The sequence below is a fragment of the Beta vulgaris genome, chromosome 3 (genome assembly GCF_026745355.1).
Source record: "Beta vulgaris subsp. vulgaris cultivar EL10 chromosome 3, EL10.2, whole genome shotgun sequence".
NCBI lineage: Eukaryota > Viridiplantae > Streptophyta > Magnoliopsida > Caryophyllales > Amaranthaceae > Beta > Beta vulgaris.
Window position 1 is genome coordinate 16,583,661 of NC_079204.1, and position 26,211 is coordinate 16,609,871.

General features: G+C 36.0%; 2 protein-coding genes across 3 annotated transcripts; one reads left to right on the top strand and one right to left on the bottom strand.

Moving 5' to 3' along the window:
• Positions 1–3,021: 3,021 nt before the first annotated feature.
• LOC104889003 (bet1-like protein At4g14600) lies at positions 3,022–5,504 on the bottom strand. The gene is made up of 4 exons (XM_010674126.4): positions 5,192–5,504; positions 4,941–5,064; positions 4,468–4,524; positions 3,022–3,452 (listed from the first exon to the last, which is right to left on the bottom strand). The coding sequence occupies exons 1-4, from the start codon at positions 5,227–5,229 to the stop codon at positions 3,291–3,293; spliced, it is 381 nt and encodes a 126-aa protein (XP_010672428.1). The 5' UTR covers positions 5,230–5,504; the 3' UTR covers positions 3,022–3,290.
• A 5,204-nt stretch (positions 5,505–10,708) lies between these two features.
• LOC104889004 (uncharacterized) lies at positions 10,709–25,020 on the top strand. 2 transcript variants are annotated; one of them, XM_057393633.1, is made up of 6 exons: positions 10,709–10,848; positions 16,156–16,558; positions 17,701–18,008; positions 18,112–18,168; positions 22,809–23,260; positions 23,882–25,020. In XM_057393633.1, the coding sequence occupies exons 2-6, from the start codon at positions 16,197–16,199 to the stop codon at positions 24,191–24,193; spliced, it is 1,491 nt and encodes a 496-aa protein (XP_057249616.1). In that variant the 5' UTR covers positions 10,709–10,848; positions 16,156–16,196; the 3' UTR covers positions 24,194–25,020. The 2 variants fall into 2 exon arrangements, with proteins under 2 accessions (XP_057249616.1, XP_057249617.1); XM_057393634.1 differs by having other exon boundaries at positions 10,713–10,848; positions 16,160–16,558.
• Positions 25,021–26,211: the final 1,191 nt, after the last annotated feature.

Below are 26,211 nucleotides of genomic sequence, written 5' to 3' on the forward strand. Positions count from 1 at the left end.
TTCACATCAATCACAAAATCAGACCAGTCAACTCCTTTTCTTACAGCCAAATAGCTAGTAACCCAGCATTCAACCTTATCAATCATATGTAAAGAAGCTAAATCAACCTTCTGTTCATCAGAAGTCTTGCAGAGTGTGAAGTATTTACTATATTTTTTAATCCAAAATCTTGCATTAGAGCAATCAAACTTAGGAAATTCCAATTTAGGAACATACCCTAGAAGTCTTGTTGAATTCCTTTCCTTAGACCTTGGAGAAACATATGATCTTTTGTCACCTCTGTCATTTCTGAGTTCTATAATGGTTTGCAGCATTTTAGCCCTGGAATCTTCTAGCAATTTTGACTGGACTTCTTGTTCATGAGATTCTTCATCCAATCTCTGCTCCATCATTCTTAATTGTTCTTCCATAGAGAAAGAAGCAATTCTGGTTGAAGGCATTTTCACAAACAGCTTGAGTCTACTCAATCTTGGAAGCAAGAAAACGTGTTTTAATGACAGGAATGGGTCTAAGGAAAGAAAAGCTTTGATACCATTGATACAGGAGTCCTAGACTTACCAATAGAAGAGATGAAAATAGAAGAGGAAATAGAGAGGAAAAGAGGGTATGTTGTATATTTCATTGAGTGAATATTACAATGTAGCTATTGTCTATTTATAAGGTGTATGAACTTACCAATAATAGTTCTAACAACTAACAATAGCACTCAACAGAAGACAACAAAATTCTTAATAAAAAAAAGTTATTGAATTTGACGCCAAAGCACCCTCTAACTAACTATTTCAAAAATATCAGTTATGTTATATGCAACATTAAACTTCAAATGGAGACTTCTCAATAATCTTGGTAGCAAAAATAATAGCAGTATTATTTCAAAGAGGTAGTCTTGCGTGGACATGATATTTCAAGGAGCTAGGTTTGCGTGGACCTGATATTAGTGTAGACAAAAAAATCACACATGTAACCTAGTCCAAATTTGATTTTATTTTCCTTTCTTGACAGGTAGTTGTAATTAACTCCTCATCAACACGGGGGGCATCAAAAAAGTATCTTTTTACACTAGTCTTTCTCTTCTCTCTGCCCCTTAATACGAAACCCTAGCCCCCACAAAAAAACCTCGTCGCAGCAGGCTCGTTGGTGGCCGCAAGTCGCCTGCGAGCCTGCTGCTTGTTGTCTTCTTCTTCTTAGGTTCTTTGTAGGCTCTTCGTAGGTCAGTCGTGTTCGTCGATCGGGTCATCGGGTTCCTTCGTCGCCGGTTTCTTCGCTTGCGATCTGGAACTCTTCGCATACACAGTTCGTCGCCGCCGCGTATAGGCTCATGTCGCTGCCAGTTAGCACTCCTCCCCTTTCGCCGGCCGTTCCTTCTCCCTGCCATGTTCTTTCGTCGTCTTCCCCTTTCCCTTCCCCTGTTTTAGGTCGGGCTTCCCCTCCCCTTTCCCCCCCTATGTTTGAGTGGTTCAGTTAAGGTGTAACCCCATCCCCTGTGCGAGTGTTCGATCGACTCCCCCTTCCCCTGTTGTTGCTTGGTTGTGTACGGGAATCCCCTTCCCTTCCCCCCGGTAGTTGGGCTTCCCTTTCCCCTCCCCCCATAGCTATGTTAGTGCTGATTTTTGAGATGTTTTTCTCTGTCTGTATAATTAGTTGTCTAGTTGGTGGTAGTCGGGTAGTCCGAATTGATCAAGATATAGGTTGTTGTTGGTTTTGGCTTCAAAAAAATAATTACCAGTTGATTAAGTGATGGTGGTGTAAGGTTGTAGTAGTTATATTTGTAGTTTCCTTGAAATGTTTGAAGGAATGGGTACATCACATGGATGAGAATTGTGAGTTTGGTCGAGGCGATGTTCGTTATTCATGGTTGGACGTTCAGGTTTCCGGTTTCTCAAACCGGTGATGTGTTCGAGAGCTCATCATGTTTAGCTCTCCTTTTCGCTTGGCAATGATCTTAACGATATTTGCCTTGAAAAATCAAAATCTGCAGGCGGCACCCCAGTTTCATCTGGTGGATTTCAGCGCACTCCGTTTCTACTACTTTAAGGCGAAACACGAGGTACTCTCGCGAGAGAGTCCTGAGTCACCTAGGAATGTGACTCTTTCACAGTTCATGAGCCCAGAATCCCACACGTCAGACGTTCGTTGGGATTGCTCATGCGGCGAGATGCAAATCTTGCCTTTGGTTCGTTGTCCAGATCGTGATCGATATTTGCTTCTCCTATCACATCCATTAATCATCCGAGTTTTGCTTCCACCAGTGTATTCATCGACTAGCGGCGCAATCTTTCTTTGGTGACTCTTAATCAGCTTTGCTTTTTTATGTTTTTTAGGACATGTAAGAGCTCATAAAGCTCTTTTAGATTTCCTTTTGTTTTCGTGTGGTTGTATTAGTTATATGTTGTACTTTGTTATTTAATCAATGCACGTTTTCTTGATGTCAAAAAAAAAAAAAAAAAAGACAGGTAGTTGTAATTTCGTTTTGATTAAAATGGTTGACAGTTTTCTTTCATGAGTTGGACTTGACAGTGCAAGACCTCAAAAAATACTTATTTTGCTAAGTTCGATTTTAATCAAAATGAATATCAATTTTCATCGACAATTACTTATCGGATAAATCTATATTCTTGTCATTTTTGATAAAGTGCAAGTTTACCATCCTGAATCCCTGATATGCATTTTGCTATCAGAGATTCCATTTCCCGAACTCTTTGTAATCATCGATGGAGCAAGATCAACATGTGTTGAGCTTCCTTCTCTAGTAGAAAGATAGTCTCTCAAAACTCTCCACCACAATTTTATAACAACTGTTAAAAACCAATTCATCTAATACAAGCCTTCTCAAATGGAGAACTATCAGTTTCTGACCACGAGATTAGTAGAACAATAATAGTGTTACCCAGAACATGAGCCTAAAAGGCTACAATTGCTACTCAAATACATCAACTAAACACAAACTAAGATCTAATTATCAAAAACACGCAATCTGAGATCTGCAACACAATCCAGAAAACCCCAAGTAGAGGCCAAATATCTGCAACTAAAATCACTTCATAGCATGGAATGAAAATCTCACAGGAAAGGAGCTATACCAGAGGGGGGTGAGAAGAACAAGAAAGACTTCTGGCTGAAAATTTTGCAAATATTGACAATTATAATCTCTTCAAAACGAATGTTGCAAATTACAGGATCTAATCCAACTTATAGGTGTCAAAGATAACTAGAATCAAGCTCCATTAGCTCCACTGGGATGGATGTACAACTTAAGCTTCTCAAAGCAGTCAACACGACTTCAATGATGCTCAACGTCTGGAGAATTTGGACCAAAAGTAAACCAAGAAGAGACAAAATAATGCGAAAATAACAACATGCAGTACATGGTTTGAGCCGCTTCGCACAATGCTGCTGTTTAATCTTCTCATGTTGTTTTTCAGACTAGCTTGAGCTCGGATAAGGGTCATTTGCTGTATCACACAAAACACACCAAGTAAGAAGAAGCAGCGTAATACATACAAGTGATACAACTATACAAGTTGAACCCTTAATAATGACAATATGAATATATGTATTTATGGCAAACTTTACCATCTCTTATCTCATGAACACTAGTAAAATCAGAAGCAATCAACATCGCTATTAATAGTTCAACTTAATAAGTCGCATAAAGGCCACTCATCTAGCATGAAAATAGCAGAAGTCTGCAGAGCCGAATTGTCAGGAGGTTTAATGCACACCCTGAAAAGGTGCACCACTTCTGGACAATAGTTAAGGAAGTCAAATCTTAGGTGCACCAACAGGTCTGCAGAGCTTGCCCAGGTCAACAGTGCTACTTACATATTCTAAATTGAAGAACAGAGAGAAAGCCAGTGGGGGACACCCATAACAGAAGTAGTTAGATGATGTCGGAGGAAATGAGGCAAAAGGAATCTAGTTTGTTACTGGGTAGAGTAAGCAACCAGGCTCTATTAATAAATCTAGGAGAGTAAATGGAGATCATCAAATCAACATTAGCGAAACAATTCTGTTCCTGAAGGAGTACAGATGGTGGAAGGATGTTCTAAGAGAAAGGGCAGAAGAATAGGAAAGAAGGTAACAGAAGTGGAGCAAAAACAACTATAGTAATAGTAGTAGTAGTTGCACTAGTAGTAACAGTCATATATAATCATTATTATTATTAAATCTTGCTAACTTCTACAGTAAGGCATCCTAAACAGGGAGAGTGGAAACAGCTCAGACTCGAAATGTACAATCCATCAATAATCACAATAAGGTACCTATTTTCATTCTCAAGCGAGTTATTCGGTTAACCCCTAGAAGACTTAGGGATCAAAATCTCTAAAAAGAATCTTAAAACTCTAATCTTTGGTGACATAATGTGCCAAAAGAGCCAGCAAGTAGTAATATTACAATTTACAACTCATACAGTATAAAATATTTAATCAAAAGAAAAACACTAAATCAGAAGACAATGTCCATTACCAGCTGATCCACAAAGTCACTCTGAAACTTCGCCTCTGAGTGAATCTCTTGTGCCACCTGCATCAAGGTCGGTCATCAGAAACCAATAATAGAACCAGATGAAACTATAAGAAGAAATAAAATGACCCAAAAACCGCCAACTGCTGACAAAATGGAAACTTTTTCTTGTCAAATGCATATTTCGTATCCAGCAACACTCAGACAACTCGCTAAAATACATAAGTAATATATTCTAATTCCATCCTAATCATCCAAAAATGAAAAAAAGAATCAGCACAAAATCCATGTCAAATTTCCTGTCAATTTCCCAACTTTCATGTTACAGTGACATTCAAAACACAGCAATTCAACTTCACAAACGAACCCTCAACAACTTTCAACAAAATAAAAAGGGTTGCAGGACATATAAATATCACATAATATGAAGCAATTAACATAAAAGCAGAAAGAATGAATAATAGAAATTGAATTACATTTCTGAGTTTGTGAACTTGAGATCGAAGACCTAAAATTTCATCATCAAGGTCTCCATGCATAGGATCAATCCGCAATTGTATCTCATCTGAGTTGCCCACCTGTCGAGTGCTCAATCCATCACTACACCCAAAAATCACCCAAAATTATATTCAACTATCTTAATTTCCAATTACATACGCTCTATTAATAAGAACATATTCAATTGAAGTAATTTTCCAAAAATAAATCACAAAAAGATCGTAATTACCTTGATCTGTAGGGGGCAGCGCCGCCTCTTGTTGCCATAATTCAAGCAATAAAATGAAAAATTAGGGTTTGCGAACAAATCTTGATTTTGACTGGAAAATAATAACCCCAAAAAATCCTGAAAGGGGGATTTTTCAATGATGAAAATTGAGGAGATTTGGTGATGATAGTATGTGATTAAAGTAGAAAGTAATTATATGGAGAAATTAATCGCAGCAATTGTGATTGATGAGAGAGAAAGAAAGAGGAGAAGTTATAGAATTATTTAATTTTTCTGGAGTTTGGACAAAGAGGGATATAATTTGAATACACCATTTTCCTTATATTTGTGTAGTGTTTTCTACGTGGATTGCTTTTATTGGATATCTTGCGTGTCCTTTCTTTGTTCTCAACGTTGTATTGGATTTAACATTTAACACTTGTTCTCGTCAAAAAAAAAAAACATTTAACACTTGTTTGGTTAGACAAGAAAATCATGCATTTATATTTTCTTGTCAAGTGTAACATGGGCTTATTACTTGATATATACTTCGTAGGACTTTACATGAACTTCTACTTCTTATAAAATTGAGAAAATAACTTATTTACATGAATAACGAGGTCCGACTTGAATAATATGAAGGCTATGTGCAGTGGTGGAGCCACTTGGTGGGGGTAGCAAACAAATTAGCGACCGCTTTTAATGGTCGCAAACGGTCTTTACGATCGATTTATTGGTCGCAAACTGGTTTCTCAATCTTGATAACAATCTTGTTGAAGAAAACTATAACTGTGTCATTATGGCAACTTAAATCTTGGAATGTTAAAGATGGTCCATCATTATAATCCACCAGCAAACAAGATAACGTCAACCACACCAAAAACTCAACCAAGTTGAATTTTTTTTTATTGTTATTGTCTCCATTTCAGTGGACCTCACTTCCCATAAGTCTGTACAAGCACATCAGTCTTCTTTTTTTTTTTTCTTCGGTTCAATCTTGAAATATGAATCCAGTGCTTTTTTTTTCTTGTAGTGTTTGTGTGCCACTCCCCCTTCTCTTTTATCGGCGAAATTTATGGTACCTAACAAATATTTAAAGTTTTTTTTACACCAATACACCATTGTTTTATACCAAGGTTGCCTAGCAAAGCCCGACCCACCTCCACTGTCGTATAGTTTTTGATGTTGTGAATTTGTGACTTGCTATTAGGTATGAAAATACTAAATGAATTGATGATTTGTGTATTTTTGTTTTGTGTAAAGATATTTCAAAATTATGAAGATGACACAAGATAGTAATATTTCAGGATATTTTTTTGTTCTAGAGGGGCACCTAGTAAAAATGTGAATTTTTTTGGGTGTTCGATATAATCATGATATTACGCTACCCCTATCTCTAAATCTTGGATCCGCCACTGGCTATGTGTAATGTGTTAATATTAAAATATAGGTCCCTATATAAGAAAATTCAAATAACAAATATGTATTAAACTAAGTTTTTTCTCTCAAAATCTTGTGATACATTCCAAGAAGAGTTGAATTCAAGAAATTTACAAACATTTTGGTTATCAACTTCAAGTCTTTATCTTTAAAGTTCTTTTTCAATTTGAAAGCCCTTTTGAAAACGAGGCATTGTTCCATGTCCTACTTTAAACATGTTAAGGGTCGGGACTGTGAATAACCAAACAACAATTTTTAATTCCTATACATTTAGTGAAGAAACTTAATTCATGTGTATTCAAATTTGATAGAAGTTTCTACTTCCTATGGTACTCTAAAAGAGTCCTTATTTTGACTTTGTTGTTTTCTATTTTGTTGAAATTTTTTATTTTAAGACAAGTTTAAGATATATACACATTAGTAAGTTAAGAGAAATTCACATAAGTTGAAGTAAGTTAATATAAACTTATTATGAATTGAGCGAGGCTAGTGTTTTTACAAAAATCTCTACCAAGGTTTGGAACTAATGAAAAAAGAAGCACTTTATGAAGCCTCCCGGAATTTGGATTAAGTTTTTTAATATCCAATTATATAAGTTGAAAACATTAAATTTGCCCATATTCAATTTCTCATACATATTGTAATAATAAACTAGGTATTAGGTCCGGGCGATGTTCCGGGTTATTAACATTTTGATGTCAAAAGTTAGCATCTAATGCTACATAGTTTATTGGTTAGAACTTTACTATATTAACTTGAGTGTGTAGACTTGCTTTATAACGCTTTTTAACATATTTGTATAGACATATATTAAAATAATAACAAAAAGAAATCTTTGATTGTGTTTATTAATTAAACAATGTATATTTTTATTATGTAAGGGAAGAATGGTGGAAGATGGTGTCCCCTAATGAAAATACTACATTACCCCTCATTGATTTAATGAAAAGAAAAGGATAACAAAAGAAAATAACAAGAATCTTTTCTCATTTCAACTTGTCATTCTAAACAAGTAAAAAATAGAACTACCTTTGTATCTATATAGTTGACCAGTTTTCCTTGGGCACACATGCCAATGCACTATTTTAAACCTTTATATCTCTAGTTATCAATAAGCAAAAATTACAAAAGTTGATATTATGAAAATATACATTGAGACGAATCTAACAAGATCCCACATGACTATAGTTTTTCTTAAGTAGAGATCACAAAAGATAGTAAAAGTTACACATTTGAATAGTGTCAAAAGTCGAAACGGAATCTAGAAAAATGGAGGAAGTATATGCATCAAATATTTCAATCAAAAAATTAAATGGACAAAATATCTTGACTTTTTTTTTTAACAAGAGAAGATATTATACATGACGTCCACCTAAAAAGTCTGAAACACTCACTATATTGGATACTCTTAAATTCAGTCAAACCAACTCATTATGTCTATTCATATTGTTCAAAATTCATTCACAAAAAAATTAATATTAAGAAAACACTTTCAACCGTTGTTAGATTTTTACATTAGCGAATTAATATATCTAAATTCATTGTTCACATTTGAAGTGTAATCATAACTATATTATGGATAGAGGATACAATAGAATAATAAGTTTCAAATTAACGCATGCATCGTGTGACGCGTGCATATAAAGTTAGTAGGTGATTAAGTATAGGCTTCACAACACCTATAGATGTCTGCAGTATGTAGGGATGACAATCCAGTCCGGACCCGACCCTAACCCGCTCTGATCTAAAGGAAAAAATCTAGTCGATTCTGACAAAAAATAATCTGAATCCAACTCCGTTTGAAAAGTCTGACTCCGAGTCGGAAAAGGGTCGGAGTCGAATTCTATTATAAAATCCGACATCCGTATCCGACTATGATTTTAAGGCAATTAATCTTTTTTTATTTATATTAATGTATTATGTATGTATAATCTGATTAGGACTTCAAGGCAATTGCATTATTTAAGATTTTTCCATTTGAACAAATGATTGTTAAAAATAATAGTAATGTTTAGATTATTTCTACTATATATGATTATTAACAAAATAGTAATAATTAGATTATTTGTATAATCGAAGATTTTTCGATTCAAAAATGGGAAAAAAAGCCGGATCGGAGCGAATTTAAAGTTGGATGTTAGGATTGTAAGTCGGATCAGAGTTGGATGTTAGGATTTTAAGTCGGATCAATTTCAGATGTTATGATCTTTAGTTAGATAATACTCGGATTTTCATGGTCGGGTGTCGGAGTCGGACTCATATTTGAAATCTAACATCTTGTAGGGTCGGAGTCGGATTATGCATAATCCAGTCCAAGTCCGACCCGTTGTCTTCACTAGCATTATGGTAACAGTCAAATTATGCAAATAGACGGTAAGAATCAGATTATCACCCTTCAAGAAGAAACTTAATTATTATTGCGCTTAATACTTGCTCATACCATAGAAGTTATGATATATGGAGAGTTAGAAATGAAGGTCACTAGGAGATGACTTCCCCTATTGTTCCAACTACCACTAAACTCATAGACTAGACGATTAGCATATATCTTTCATTTTAGGGTAATTTATAGGTTTGTCCATGAAATCTTAGGTTTTTTTTTAACAAAAACTTATATCATATATCTTTCATTTTATGCTCTTTCCTATGTCAAAAAGGGGTAATGTGTCCATAAGCTAACAACCTTATTTTACACTTTAAAGAACATCAAAAGTATAGAAATTGCATCAATTGCAATTAAGCTTTACGATGAAAGAGTAACATTCGTAAATGAATTGACATGAGCAAAGTACCTATATGGAAACATCATAATGTCATATATGCTAGTGTGTTTACTAAGAAGAAAAAGCACTACGTACTAGAAGGCAATTCATTTCCTTATCATCCGACGGATTCCAAAAATGGAGTTGAAAAAAACCCTTAAGTGGTGTCGACTTCCACATTATAGCATCCAATCATCCATGCAAGCTTGGACACTACCAAACCTATATTTTTATTATCCCTTTTGCTATTTACTGTCCTTATTTATATATATAAAAAAAGCATTTTCACTACTTTATATATGTTGCAATTAAGGAAACTTTACAAACACCTCTATATCAATGGCTCTATTATCCCATAAAAGGATAACGGCCAACAGATCAACAAAGTCATAATGATTCGAAGCAATTTATATTTGAAGCATAAAGATGTAGAAGTAAACAACAAAATTGACAAAAATAAGCATTAAGTTTTCAGTTGACGCTTTTTTGTTTTAAATTATCACCCAAACAAAGATCTGATGTAAATTAGTTAAGAGATCTTTTGATGTACGTAGTGAACATTGACATCAGAACTTACGTTTTACGCAGATATTATCGATCTTCTTTTTTAGAGAAAAACTAGGTTGGATCCTAACTATAGCAGGCTAACCTAAAGCATCATTTCAGATGATTACAGAGAAAGAGGGGTCTGAAAACTTAAACCAATAAAAGAGAGAAGAAGTAAAAATGACCACGACACATTGTACATTCAACAGTTTTATTAGCCTCTCGAAACACATGCGAAATGTAGACTTCCTCGAACGTCTTCAGAACTTCATATTTATCTCCTATAATAGAGTTAATAACCTATGGAAGTTTTCATAACTTTCTAATGGCTTGGATTATTGCTAAGTTATCTCCTTCATTAATTAGCTTATTAATATTCAAAAACTTTACCCCTTTAACACCTTCTCAAAGCCATGCTTCAGCCAAGGTACAAACTGTCGATAGTTAGACATAGTTATGATTTGTAAAAGAATACGAGAACAATATAACTACTCTGTAATTTCATAGAATATATGGTAATGTTGTTACATCAAGAATCTAAAGGCTCATCTTCCATGAGCTTACATAAACTCCATCATTAACAATAATCTTACACATATTAAACACCAAATCAAGTTATTTTTAAGAAAATCTTTCTCCCCCTAAATATTATGTTCCTCTACGGGTTATTCTATATTATATTTTATACATATAATACACATAAAAATTAGTTACAAACAATTTCCTAAAAAAAAAAGTTACAAACCTTTTACTAGGTTTTTTCTTTATATATTAGGTTTTATTAAAAACTGAAGTCTTCCCTTTACATATAACGTTCACCTTCCCTCTATTTGTTCCCCCCCTCCTCTAAACGCACACCTTCTTCCCTCGCTTGCAGCCGCCGAGCGCATACTACACTCTCCATAACTCCACTCATCGTATTCATCCCTGGTAATCTCTCTCACTTTCTCTCTCCTCAAACATTATAATCTCTATGACTTTACCATAGCATAACAAATTACGTGTTGTTTTGATGTGATGTTGTACTTCTCCCCTGCTTTTTCATCACCAATTTATGTTTGTTACTTTAGTTCTTTTGAATTCCCACAATTTTGTTATCTGAATGCCTTTTTTTTTTTTACATGTTCTATGATTGTTTCTTGATGTATTTTTGTTCATGTTGTTGTACTCAACTTTGTGTTTGTGCTGGTGATCTTCTTCTTTTTGCTAGAACACCCAATGACCCACATGCATTAATTCATGGACTTTGGTTTATTTGATCTTTTGTCTATATTTTATTTTTCTTTCACTAAATTCTTCTCTCAATTCGAATACTAGAATTGGATTTATGGTTGACATTTGTGGGTTTTTGTTGTTGTTAGTTATTTATTAGCTAAAATTACTGGGAATTTCCTGTTGAAATTCATTGTTAAGAGTTATTTGTCAGCTTAAGATAATTTTTGTCTTAGACGTTAGACTAAGAGAGCTCAAAATCATAAGGCCTTTTCGGTAGCACTAGCAGAATGATTTAATCTATAGGATTGTAAGTCTCTATTTTGTTGAGATTTCATTCATTTTTTTACTATTAAAATTTGGAATCTCTTTAACTTTTTCCTAGCTAATTCTCTTTCCGTTCTTTTTGTTTTGTTCAATTGTGAATGTACGTTTCAGGTTAGTAATTGAACAATGTCTTTTATGTATAAGAACATATGAATATTTTCACAGTAAAAATTGATTGAGAGAAGTAACTAGAGTGACAAAATGATAGGACATTGTGAATGTAAAAGTGGGGTTTGAATTGAAGTGTTCCCAGATGAAATATATGTTAGGGTAGGAGTCACCAAACTGGCTGGATTCTCTAAGCGTGATGCAAAACAGAATATGTATTGTAACCTGAAGGGTTTATTTGAGGAATGCTCCTCCGATGCGTAAGTTAGTGAAAGTATACTGGTAGCTCTAAATGTAATGTTCAAGTCGGGTCAAAGTGCAAGCTTTAGGTGATTATATTGTTGTGACAGCCTATGATGAAGCATAAGTCGACTGGAACATGAAGCAGTTTTGAGTTGTATAAGTTGGACTGGCCTCCCATTTTTTAAGAGTACAAATGTTCTATTGGTTGAATTGGATGCTCTCTTTTGTGTGTGATGAGCGTACTTCTATCGTATATAGCACCTAACAATTGAGCTAAACCCAGAGAAATATCTGTATGTTATAAGTACGAATCTTAATAGTGAAAGATAATTATGTACTTTAGCTAAGCTCCTTAAGGATTACTTCAAATCAAAAGATGTTTATCATTTAGGAACAAGATGCCTTTCTTGTATGATGTAGCTTGTATGATAAGCTTAAAATTAGTTATAGTTATACTAGTCAAGTTTATCCTAACTCCTAAGAGAAGTAGAAATATAAACTACTCTTTGAAGTTTATAGAAAATTTTCAAATAGATTAAATAGATTAGAGTGGAGGAAGAGTACTTTGATTCCTTTGTATAAGAACAAAGGCGATGTACAAGATTGTACCAACTATCGAGGAATCAAACTAATGAGTCATACTATGAAACTCTGGGAACGGGTGATTGAGCAAAGACTTAGGAAACATGTAAAGATATCGGAGAACCAATTTGGATTTATGCCTGGAAGATCGACTATAGAGGCCATCCACCTCATAAGACAAACAATGGAACATTACCGTGATAGGAAGAAGGATCTACATATGGTTTTCATTGATTTGGAGAAGGCATATGATAGAGTACCAAGAGAAATACTTTGGTGGGCGTTGGCAAGGAAAGGTGTTCCACTGAAATATATAGATATCATCAAGGATATGTATGAGGGGGCAACTACGAGTGTGCGGACTACGGGAGGACAGAAGAGTTTCCTATTACGATCGGAGTGCATCAAGGTTCTGCACTTAGTCCCTTTCTCTTTGCTCTAGTCATGGACGAACTAACGAGGTCAGTTCAAGATGATATACCATGGTGTATGATGTTTGCGGATGATATTGTGTTGATTGATGAGACAAAGGAAGGTGTTGAGAGTAAGTTGGAATTGTGGAGGCATACATTAGAAGCCCGTGGTTTTAGATTGAGCAGAAGTAAGACGGAGTATATGGAGTGCAAGTTCAGTGGGGTTACAAGCAGCGAGGCGGGGGCGGTCACTTTGGATAGCAAAGTGGTTCAAGGATCGAACGTCTTCCGTTACCTAGGATCCATTCTCCAAAAGGATGGAGAACTGGATGGAGACGTGGCGCATAGAATTAAGCGGGTTGGTTAAAGTGGAAAAGCGCCACGGATTCCTTTGTGATTCCGGCATTCCCCAAAGATTGAAGGGAAAGTTCTACCGCACTGCAATTAGGCCTGCTTTGTTATATGGACCGAATGTTGGGCGGTGAAACAATGCCACGTTCATAAGATGAACGTGGCGGAGATGCGTATGTTGCGGTGGATGTGTGGCCACACAAGGAAGGACCGATTAAGAAATGAAGTGATCCGGGAAAAAGTTGGAGTTGCATCCATTGAAGAAAAGATGAGGGAGAATCGGTTAAGATGGTTTGGTCATGTGAAAAGGAGATCAGGAGATGCACCGGTGAGAAGAATTGAAGAGTGGAGGAGTAATCAAATTGTAAAGGGTAGGGGAAGACCTAAGATGACTTGGCTGAGGGTAATTGAAAGTGATATGAGGTTACTTGGGATTGAGGAGAGCATGACGTTGGATAGAAGTGGGTGGAGGGGCAGTATCTATGTGGAGGAAGGGGTATGATTACTGCATTTATTGTGTTTTCTCAATTGTGTTGGTATTAAAACCTTTTGCTGAAAACCTTTCTAAACACTTTTTGGTGTAAACCTTTTTTTAAAAAAAAAAAAAAAAACTTTTATCACTCTTGACGATGCCATCTCCTCTGGTCACGATTCCAGTTGACGATTCATGTTAGCCGACCCCAAATCACCTTGGGAATAAGGCTTAGTTGTTGTTGTTGTTGTATTAAATTTTTTGCGACGATAGCAAATTAGCACTTAGTTGTATGTTTAAGAGGCCTGTAACATCCTATGTAACAAGAACAACAATGGGTTTCTTTCAATGGCAATATACGAGGTTAAGTAAAAATAATACAACTACACCATAAAGCACCTATAAAGGTGTTTGTAAAGTAGCTTTAGGAAGAAGTTTAAGTTTCTTGATTTTTGCCATGTTTGATTATTGAGATATGGGAAGATGAATCAAAGTTCATTATGGTTTTCTTTTCAAAACAAAAAAAAATTGATTTTACGGAGAGATTGTAAGGAAGACTAGGTAGAGAGACATGTGTCTCATGTTTTTTTTTTTTTTTGCTTTTAAATAATAGGTGTAGGTACTGGATTTCTTTTAGGGGGTAGTTGTATTGAGTTTAGTCATCTTCTTGTTGATAAATACTTCTCATATTTACTCGGAAAAAAATTTATCCATCTTGTCATTAGGTAAGAAAAGCTGTTGCATTTTTTTCTTTAAAGTACTGAATAAATTAGACGAATGAAGCAATTCTATTGAACTTCGTATATCATGCGTAGTTCACTTTTGAAGGGAAATAAAAATGATTTATTTTATCTTGCTTACTGTACTCCTAGCTGCTTTTGTAAATTTTTAGCCATGCATGTCAAGATGGACCTTCTCATAATGCGGGCCCCTCTACAAGAGATCTTGAGGACAATCAATCCTTTTTCTGCATTACCATTGCTTGCAATTATGAATTGTTTGAAACAAGCTGATAACACTATGTTTATCCCGGTCTAATGCAACATAAGGAAATGCCACCGTCCGTATAAGTTTAAAGAATTTGACTTAGATAGCTGTTGTTGATTGCAGCGTGGGAGAAGATATCCTGTAAATTTTTCTTGTGAACTTGAGATTGTCACTTTGGTTGTTCCACCTATCTAATTAGATGGTCAAGATTTATGGTTGAGTATCCACACGAGTTGAATGAATATAGCTTCTGACTAATTTCTGACACACAATATATGTGATATAGCATGACTTGATTGACTTCTCTCTCACACATTCAATCTCTGCCTTTTGTTTTTGTGGCAACTAATTCTATATTGTTGTTATTCTAAGTTCTAAGTGTCCTGAAAATTTATGTTTGAAAAAACTTTGTTACTTAAACATATTTATCACTTTTTGTTGAAAATGCAATGCAGCATTAAGTAATAAAGAACAATGTACTAGAGAAGTTGCTCTCTCCCTTTTTATTTAGTTGTTCCTTTAATTTTAGCACTATTTACATAACCCACTTTGACCTCAATTTTCTCCTAATGTGTACAAATATTATCATGTATGATGTTGTAGGATTTGTCTCAATGTATATAGTCATAATATTAACTTTTTTTAAATTTTACTAATTGGTAAGTAAAGATATCAATAGTCAAATTGTACACCTAAGTGTGAAAGTCAAAGTGGAACTACTGAATAAAAAAAAGAGTGAGTATTAGGTGAAGGAAGAGAAATGAAACAGAACTTCTGACCAGCTAGGTTAATCTGGAATCCAGATGTTCTAGTGTGGTTTCAGCAGTAGTTATATTGGAACTGCACTATACCTGACGTTTTGCTTGCTAATTTTGAGTTGACCAACCTTTAGCAATGAAGAAAAAATTTCCGCGTGCATTTTAGCGGTTTCCACAAGCAAATGCCAAAAAGTATATGAAGAGGCTTGAATCAAAACTAAAATCAGCTTTATACATCCATTAGGATAGTGTCTGTTAATTCCTGTGCTTGTATCTCAGGTTCTATTTTGAATATCGCAACTGCTTTTGTTTGACATGTTATAGCTTGAGAAAGTTATGGTATGTTGTTCTGCATCTGTGCTACTCTTCATCTTTACTATAATTCAATTGAATATTTCTTTCCTCTGTTCTATCTTTTGTTCCTTCTGTCGTATTGTAATTACAATATGGTGTGGAACCAAATTGGTGAGGGCTTGTTTGTTATCGTTTTTTTTCTTCCAGTTTTTAGCTATCTTGAAAACCAAAAACAAAATTATGGATGACAAAAAAAGTAGTTTTCAGCCGTCAGTTTTCAAAATTGACATATGTACTATAAGTATGGTATGTTATAAGTATATAGTACCCATTATGTCATGACTTTATATTCATAAAACCACAAACTAGAAACTAACAGTGATGCTAAACAGGTTCTGAGTTTTTTTTTTAGTTTGTTTTCTGGTTTGCAGCCATTTCTATTATGTCAAACATAACTCAGCTGATTTTTTTCCTTCTTTATCTATTCAAGACAGGTCTAGAAGTTAGTTATACTGGGAAAGAAATGCAACAATGACTGTTCTAGCTCGCAAGGAGTCCAGAAGTTTTATGAGGATGCCGAGTAAAAGCTTGAGGTGTATGAGCTATGAGGATACTCTCCGCGAAATGGAAGCTTTTTTGGATGGGAAGCTTGACAATCCACAAAGTACTCGTGAAGTTTATGCTGATATAACTGAACCAATGAGTTCGAGTGCCATTAGGGTGCCTGATACTGAGGATCCAGATGCAACTGAGAATTCCAGCTCATTTGGTGATACTGCATCCAGAAGTGAGAATGTTTCTGGAACTAGTGATGCCGAGGTGGAGTCTGAGTTTCGTGTGGACACTGGTTTGGCCTCTACATTGGACAGTTATGGTAGTGTATTTCCAATGAGGTTGGTTCCTGCTTTTATTTCCATTTCAGATGATATTGAACCATTCCTATACCCCCTTTTTGCTGTCTTATAGTTGCTGTATGTAGTAATGAGTAGTAACCTGTAGTTTGCTTTAGGGCGTTATTATCCTTTGTCACACTACCATCTTTTATGCTATTAACACTAACAATTGTAGTAATGAGTAGTAACCCGAAATGTCTAAATATACAGAAAACGCTCTCTTCCCCTTGTTGCCAAAAATCTAACTGCAGAAAATAAGTCTAGTTATCTGTCAGGGTTAATTTCCATGACACTAAACTAGCTCTCTTCATTCATAATTTGTTCCTACCAAGGGTATTTCTACCGGTTGAAATTCATGATGTTTTTTAATCTAAAAGGAAAGAAAATCTCTTTAGATTATACGATAAATAGTGGCCAATGAGATTCTGTCAAAGTGGGCATTAACTCTCAGATTCATAGCATTGATTATCTAATGAATTGTCTTCAGAAACTTACTTTTGACACACAAGGACAAGCACCCTAACATGATCTTTTGTCAAAATCATGGCATAGTGGTTGTTGAATATGTGTCAGCTAGATAATCTGTGGAAATAAAGGTCTCTGACTACCTTTACAAGAGTTAAGCCAGCAACTTTCTTTGCACAAGGTTTGAAGGTAAACCAAGTCAGCTACGTGCGCCAGATCCATCTTAAACCTTTAAGCCACTGTAGTTACATCTGGAATTTGGACGAGGACACGAGGTGGATGAAATCACTATGGAATTGGGGATATACCACGTTTATAGCAGAAGTGATGAGTGTTGTGATTGTAATTGTGTCTGCTAAGTGAACTTCGTATTTATCACCATGATATATAAGTGCAATGCGCTTGGATTATTTGATATGTTTGGTAGCCTAGAAGTCTAGTTACTGTGGAGTTTAATCATAGACTCTGTAGTTTTTTTTTCCTCCTTTGGTCTTTTTAGTCAATATTACTTCCCTCATAGTTGTCTGGCAAGCTAGTTCTGCTTGTTCAATGTTGGAGAATGGCATTTCTGTTAATGTTTAAAAGCATAAATTATGTTGAAAGATACTTTTGTTTTACTAACTTTATCTGGAAATAAGTATCCAGATGTCTGACTTTCTTTTGCCACAACATATTAGGAAAAAGAAGTTGACAACTGATTGGAGGAATTTCATACGGCCACTTATGTGGAGGTGCAAATGGACAGAACTAAGGATAAAAGAGTTGGAGTCGCAAGCACTTAAATATTCCCATGAGCTTGAAGCAAATGAGCAAACAAAAATGTTGGAACTACATCAATATACATCGGACTTTTGCTCAAAATCGTTTCCCTTTTTCAACCATTCAAAAAAAAGGAAGCCCATGAAAAGAAGAAAACGGAAACGTGTGGAGAATGTTACTGATATCTCATCTTATACGTCTCATCACCAGATTTTCTCCTATCTTGGTACAAATTTCCTTCATTGCTGTTGTAATGTTAGGTTATCTGATATCGTTGCTAGTTCACTCAGCACCGTGCATCTGTTATGATAGTATTTTGTCTATTGCAGAAAATAAGAAGTGTGATCCAGATGGTACATCAGCTGCAGATGATGATGTTAATCTAGGTAAGAATTCCTACTCTAATGGAAATACAGATGCATCCATAAATAAGTAGCAGAAAGTGACCAGCTTTTGGTGTCAATATTGTGTTAAGATTGTATTTGAGGGTATCCCTTTCAACCTAAATTATCACGAGCTTGTATATTAATGTTATTTTCTTTTGGGGAAGGGGGTGGCTGGAAGGTGAGATTTTATGTAGAGGATATTGCATATCTTTGGTGCATAGTTAGTTTGGTCCTCTGTATTGCTGTTATGCACAATTAGCAATGGTTGAATTAGCTGGGAGATTTTATGTAGAGGATATTGCAGTATGGCTGAAAGATCTATTTCCCAATCCATAATGTTCTAAAAAGTTGATGTAATAACTCTCTTAAACTTTCAAAAAGTAGAATTCAAAGACTGTAATGAAGACGTAAATATATGTGGGTATTTACTCAATATAAGGAAGATTGCTTTTCTTTAGTTGATGTATATAGAATATCTCAGGTTTGTCTCTTTTCATTGTATCTACTGGCCATATCATTTATCTTTGTCAACCTGTCAGCATTTAGTTACATTAAGAATAACTGTCTAGACTTTACAAACATTTGTTTCTCTATCTTCCGTTTTCTTAACAAAGAGGCATTACACGTAATCCAATACTCTAAATGGACCATTTCATGCACCAATAGAGAAAGGAAATGAAGCAAAAGGGAATAGATGAGAAAAAAAATCAAGAAAGGGAATTTTTTAAAAATATGATCAGTTTACTTATAAACAAAAGGGAAATACCCCCTTTCCAAAACTAATTCTTCTCTCTTTCTTCACAATTACCACGTTAATATTCTCCTCTAACAAGCCATCATTCATATCTCCTCCATGACAATCCACCATCCTTACCAACTTCAGTCTTTTACCATCACTACCAACGTATTATGATTGCTTTCTAAGCTTCAACTGTGTTTGGAATTGTTGTTGTAGTCAAGCATTTTCTATTTATTTATATTCTACTGCTGTGGTCTTTGCTGGTCAAGTCCCACCATTAATGCTTTAGATTAGCTTTGATGCTTGAATTCAAGCATGGAGTCCATAAATTTCTGGTACCTCATATCTATCCTCTATCGGATTGAAAATTTAAATTTGTTGGTGGTGTCATACAGCAGCGATGGTCGATATTCATGTGAGGTTGACAGTGCTGCCGTTGCTTGTGAGGCTGTAAGGGAGTTTGGGGGGAAACACCAAATCCACCAAATCCTTTGGGGGGGGGGGGTAGAGAATTAGGGTAGAGGACTTTGGGGGAAACTGAAAATGAAATGGGGGAAAAGGGGTTTGCAGATGTGCCCAACTTACCTTCTCTCAATCCAAATACTAGAATTGGATTTACGGTTGACATTTTTTTTTTTAAACCTAGAAGGATTTCAATAATCCCATTTTTTCTTTCATTTTCTAAGGCATAGAAGGGAAATAAGGGTGACGAGAATCAGGTTAGAGGACTCTAGGGGAAACTAAATACTTCCTCCGTTTTTTATTAGATGTTACACTTTTCAAATCACGGACTCCTAGGTAATTTTTGGATAGGAGAGAGATAGAGAGAATGAAAAACAAAAGGGCCCCATGTGAACATGTGATAGGAGAGAGTAGAGAGAAGTTATTACCCAAAATAAAAAAGTAACATCTAATTTAAAATTTCCTAAAATAGAAAGTGTAACATCTAAAAAAAACGGAGGAAGTATGAAAATGTAGGAAATTGCAAATGTGCCCGACCAAACTGTAAGAAGTAAGAAAGGCAAATAATGATTATTTCCCAACTATTTGCTAATATGTTGTCTTCCTACCAAAATCATTCTTCCATATAATTTTTTGCATTATTTGCAAAGCATCAAGGGCGTAGATATGATTTTGTTTGGACTATTATCATAAATTTATTATTAACAATGAGGATTTTTTTTTTTCCAGTTAGGTATAAACTTCATTTCAATATATCTATCAATCAGGAAATGAAAATCTATGCAAGATAACTTTTCTCAAATTTATACTCACTGAAATATATATATGGGAAAAGGAGTTTGAGAACTGGAAAAGAGAAGTCTACAGAGAAGTAGGACTTCATTATTTGTCTTGCTGGGTAAATTGAGAACAGATCTTGCTGCCAAACACCCCCTCTCATGTTGGGAAGAGGGGGGGGGGGGTTCTGTTTCAAATGGCTTGAATCTATTAGTCATTTCAAAGATTCAATAAGATATGTGCTAAGATAACTATATGTGCTTTTGCTATGAGCTTTAGGGGGTGTTTGGTTCACTAAGGGGAAAGGGAAAGGGTTTAAGAAAGGGAAATAAGGTGAATGGAAAGCCAAACCCTTAGATTTAGTTGGTTGTTTGCTTCAAAATGTCTAAAGGAAACCCTAACATTTAACCACCACAAATCTTCCTTCAACCACCACTGTATATCACACTTTGTTTTTCAATTCAAACCACCCTTACCACCGCCACCCTTCCCCTCTTTTTCGGTCGTTGTCCCCCTCCCCTCTTTTCCGGTTGTCGTCCCCCTCCCCTCTTTTCCGGTTGTCGTCCCCCTCCCCTCTTCCCCCGTCGCCACCCTTCCCCTCTTTCCTGGTCGTAGTCCCCCTCTTTCCTGGTTGTACTCTTCTCCTTCGTGGTTGGTGGTTCTTTTGGTGGTGATGGTTGGTTTTTTCGGGCTCCCTTTTTCAGATCTGGGTGGGTTTTGTGGTTGGTGGTATGGGTTTCGGGGGTGGTGGGTAATTTTCGGTGGGTGAATTAGGATGGTGCTGGGAATCACGATGGAGGGGTGTCGATGGTCGTATTAGGGTTCCGGTGGTTGGGTTAGGGTTGCCGGCGGGTGGTGGTCAAGGAAGCGGTTCTGGTGGCGGTTGGGTGGTGGTTGGATGAGTAGGTGGAGGAGTCTAGTGGCGGTAATGATTGGGTTAGGTTGTGATGGTTTGATGGTGGTGGTCGGATGGTCAAGGAGGTGGTCAATGATGAGTCAAAGAAAGGGAATGTGAAACCTTGGGGGGTGTGGGTAATCAAATTAGAGGGATTTGGGGGTAAGGAGGGGAAAGGGGAGGAAAATAAACCCCCAAAGCAAACAACATAAAAAGGAATCAAGAGGTTCTATTCCCTTTCTCTTTCCAGTTTACCCCAAACCAAACCCCCCCTTAGTAGATTAGGGAGAAAGGACCAGAATGGTGTGTGTTGGCTAGTATCTAGTACATTATGGAGATGTTTAGGATGATGAAAGAAGGGGGGTATGGTGAATGGTATGTGTTGCCTACTATCTATAATCTATTACATTGTTGAGATATTTAGGTTGGCGAGGGAAGGTTAGGGGTGGGAATTGAACCCCTCAAGGATGGCAAGGTGATTACATGCAAGATAGTCCCCCCTTTGTACATCCCAAATTGATTGGGGAATAAAGAGAGAAGTCGTGTTTTTTGATTTATCTTACCCTAGGTTCTATTTCTTTCAACTTTGAATGGGCTTTTCATCACTCGCTTAGTTCCTCCAGGCGGTGTTGTCTCCTTTGCTTTGCCTCCTAGAGTTGGACCACCGCCATCCCCCGGAGGTACCAGTCGATGGCGACGCTGCAGACACATCTGCCCGTAGTTGTCCGTAGGAGTAGTATCGTCATTCCTTGATTCAGCTACTTCGTCTCCGCTTGAGCAATTGCATCCCACCAGCCACCTTCCCACCTTCTCCTCTCTCCCTAATTTTCTTTTCTTCTGTCTATTATCTCTCTTTCTCTCGAGTCTTCATCTCTCTCCTTTGCTTGGCCTCTCTCCCTATTCATTGATCTTGTCGCTTGCTCGCTCCTTGGCTTTTATATCGCCGCCACTTGGCTGATAATCCTTTCCCAGTTGGATGTATCTGTCTCTTTAATGTTTCTCATTTGTGATGTCTACTACTCAAAAGTAAATTGTAAGTGTAGCAATGGTATCGGTTAGTATTTGGCTCTTTTTGTTTTTAGATTTATTAAAATTAAATAAAGTTGGGCCAATTTTATTGTTGAATGGCTTTACGTTTGCGATGGTCATCAATAGCTCTATGCTGAACACAATTCATGTTGTTTTAACTACTATTGATGCTTACCTTATAATATTTTGTTTGTTCACTCCGTATTTCTCTAGTTCTTTCTGAAAATTTCTAATTTACTAATTTAAAATTTGCCTTTGTCTTGCCGCACCCATATCATGAGAATTGAAAATTTCCCTTCGCCGTTCTTGCCCACGTATATGCTCCCGTTCCTGCCTCCTTGCAAGTTTTAACCTAGCTGACAACTCTTACATGGAGTTGGCACTCCTTTGTGGAAGTTTAGCGTAGCTTAAAGAAGCCTACTGAGTGGGCATTTGTATCACACTGGCTAGTTCCTAACAATTGATACGTATACAATACGTGTCTCATGTAGAACATTATGCACACCTATCTTATCTACTCATACTGTGTATCCACTAGCAATGGTCCCTGTCATACTACCCATCATGCTGCTTAATCATTTAGTCAATTTGTCTATCCTCACTTTTGTTTTTGTGCATGAATGAGTGATTCCTAAGTTGTGTATGCACTTCATTACCTTTATTAGGAGGCAAATCTTGAAAATTCGTGCTATCTGTAATTTTAAAATCTTATTCTAACTTTTTTAGAGCTACTTGCAGATTTATGCCCTAAGAATGATGATTTTGGCATGGAGGAGGATTGGCTTAAAGACAGTGAGGATTCCTTAGAGCAGATTCTTCGACAGATTGAAACAGTGCAATCTCAAGCTCAGAGACTCAGAACCCATCTTGACATGGTGATGTTAAAAAATGGTGTGAAGTTCTCCTCCGCAGAAAATCTGAGTCTTCTTGCACCTTATGATGTTCAAACAAGTGCTGCCCAAAGTCCTGCTTTCTCAGCTGGTAATGGGGACAATATGTCTATTGGTGCCGTTTATCTTCCTGAGCACATATCGGACTTTGAAATCGATGATCTGGTTTTGCCTGAGAGCATTGTCTCTGGTTATGGAGATGGTGCCCAGATTCCTGACATAATAGAAAGCACAGTAGGATTACTTTCTGCTGCAGATGTTACAATACATCAGCCACAGATTATAGAGTCAGGTGAAAATGTAAGGCTTCTTTTCTTAATACTGTATAGTGAATACAAAATTGTTCTTACAGAAAGCTACTTAAATATGACTGAAGTATCTATTCTCCCTTGAGGTAAATTCTGCTTCTGTTTGCTGCAAGCATTGATGTCAAAATATACCGAGTCATAAATGTGAAGGATACATATTTACCTAATTTGCTCTATTACAGTCTGTTTTTCTTTTGTGCTTTCAAGCACTATGTGGTTCATAATGTGATTGATTAACAGTCATTGCTGATACTGGTCAACCAATATGTTTTTGGCTAATAGCACTTTGCCAAGTGCATTTTACGGCTTGCAAAATTGTAGCTTTGCTTTTATCTGTTGGTATTATTTTGCTTGAAAACGAGCATGCTAATAATTTGTTTAAAGCATATCTCTGCATCTTTCGTGATCTTTGTCTGTTGATCATTTGGTTTTCCCTCTCTCTTCTCTGTTCTATGTGTGTGTTTATCTCTATGTAGTCCGTAATACAAAGCTTGAAATAATCACAGGCCTGTTGCTCTCCCCCTCCCCATCCCTCCTAGCTTTCTTCTGCTTTCAAGTCAAGCGTTTTTTCGCCTTCAAATTTGCAATCTGATTATCTTACATTAATTTGCAGATATTGGATGATATACATATACAGAACACGGCGATGAGAGAGGGGCACATGTCCTCTGGAGTAATTGACCAGTCAATTGATGATTATCATAACCTGGAAAATAAAGAGCATAATTTATCAGTTCTCCGAACCAGCAGTGGTTTAGTGCTTGATCCTGTGGCTGAAGATGCTGTGGTTCTGGAGAAATCAACATTAAACTCTTGTTTAACTTCAGATGTTGGTGTTCCTAAAAACAAGAGAAAGCGTGGTGAACGCAAAGCTGGACCTGGAGGTTGGAACAAGAGATCTGCAGGTGAGCCAGATAGCAGTTGAGGATTCTTTTTCTCCCAAATACAGTAGACAATAACTTCAAGTAGATGTCGAAATGGTCTACGTGTTCCTTCGCCTTTTTGTGGGAGCAGTCCACATGGATGGCTCCAAGCATCTTGCTACAGTAGATTATTTATAAAAAATTTGCCTGTTGGTGAAAGCCATTCTTGCATTTCATCACTGTACGCTGCTGGTGATAATGACGAAAAAGCTGTTTGATAGACCCCTAGATTGATATTCAGCAGGCAGTTGTCGATAAAAGATCTTGACATTATGTAGATGAGGATTTTGGCTAAAATTCAAGAGTAGGATATAGACTGATTATGGGGATGCTCATTGGTAAACTGTGCTCACATTTTGTAGAAGGATGTAATGGATTGTAAAACATGCAGGGCATAATAGGTGATAATATAGTTGCATTCTGTTGCACCCTGCAAGGCTTGCCATTTATTCTGATCTTTTACGTAATTTTCCGGATCCTTCGATAGAATGGCAGCCTGAAGTCCAAACTAGTTTTAGGCTATGAAGCATCAAATCTTTTGGGACATGATGTTTCCTTGAGAAACGTTTCCGTTTCTCGAACCTTGATTGTTTTCAAAATATTTCCTTTCCAATTTTCAAAAGTTACTTTGATTCCATGCATATAGGTTTTAAGCATATTCATCAGTAAATTTGATCACTTTTTGATCATCAATGTAAATTGGTTGTAATATTCTTGTGCGAGTTCTTGTAGAACTTTCCATAGTATACGATGAACATTTCCGTAGCTGAAAATGTCAAAGTAAATTAATTTCTGCTACACAAAGTTAACAAGGGCACTGTTTGATACATATGGGTCATACTATATAGGACATATTTTATATTGTTCCCTCTTTAGCTCTAAGCACAATTTGAGACACCCAGTTAGGAGTGTAAATGAGACTAGACAACTTGCGAGCTATTCGCGATCGATTCACCCAAAACTTGATCAAAGCTCAATTCGAGTGAGCACACTGATGAAATTATGCAGCTGCCCTTATTTCAGACCCTCAGACTTGTGATACAACTTCAATTAGCTTACCTCATGCATTACTGACAAAAACATTGCTGCTTTTTAAAGCTGTTGGTGTAACTAAGATATTTACTGATAACTTCAGATTGATTTTTTAGTACTGCAAGTTTAGCTTTTTAATCTTTTTTCTTCTGGGAAACATGTGGGACCCTTCTCGTGGACAACTCCTTAAGTTTTACTCTCAAGTTTCAGTAATGTTTTCTCGAATTTTTCTTTTGATGAATTTTGATTGGAAGTTTATCAGCTCCTTTCCCAAGTGGGTAATGATTTCTAGGGTGTATAAAAATGTATATAAAAAGCAAAAGGATCTAAACTGATGCAAACATTTGTTCTTACCTTTTGACCAACAAAAAGTAATCCATTCATCCTTAATTCATTAGCTTTATTCAAGTTATTAGGGGGAGGTATCAATTCTAGAGTAAATGATTAAATTGGGTGAGATCAATCTCGAGGCTTTTAAGGAAGTGTTGGTTTGATGACTTTTGGTACTAGCTTTTTAAATTTATTTGGGGTGCAAATATTAGTAGCACTACATCTAATATTGAAGGAATTAATTTTTACAGGATGGTCTCCCTAAAAGTAAAAGTAAGTTCAATCTCTTAAGATCAAGTTTATTGCTATAATAAAATTCATTCGATATTATTTCTTTGAGTATTAGTCCTTACAAAGCTGCATATAATATGATGGAAAATGATCTAAATTTTTAAATATTAGCAAATTTTAGGAAAATATTTTTGTTCAGCCATGAAAGATTTTTCTTAATTATGTATGGCAATATTTAAATTTATTGAAATTCTCTATTTGGAAATGTCAAGACAGTTCCATATGATAAGTTTGTACTGAAAATACATTATTTTTTATAAGTTGAAAGTCATTCATAAAATTAAAGTCATACAACATTTACAATAAAGGTTAAAAACCATTATTGTTGAGTATATCTAACACTTCTAAAAACATTCTTCTTTTACAA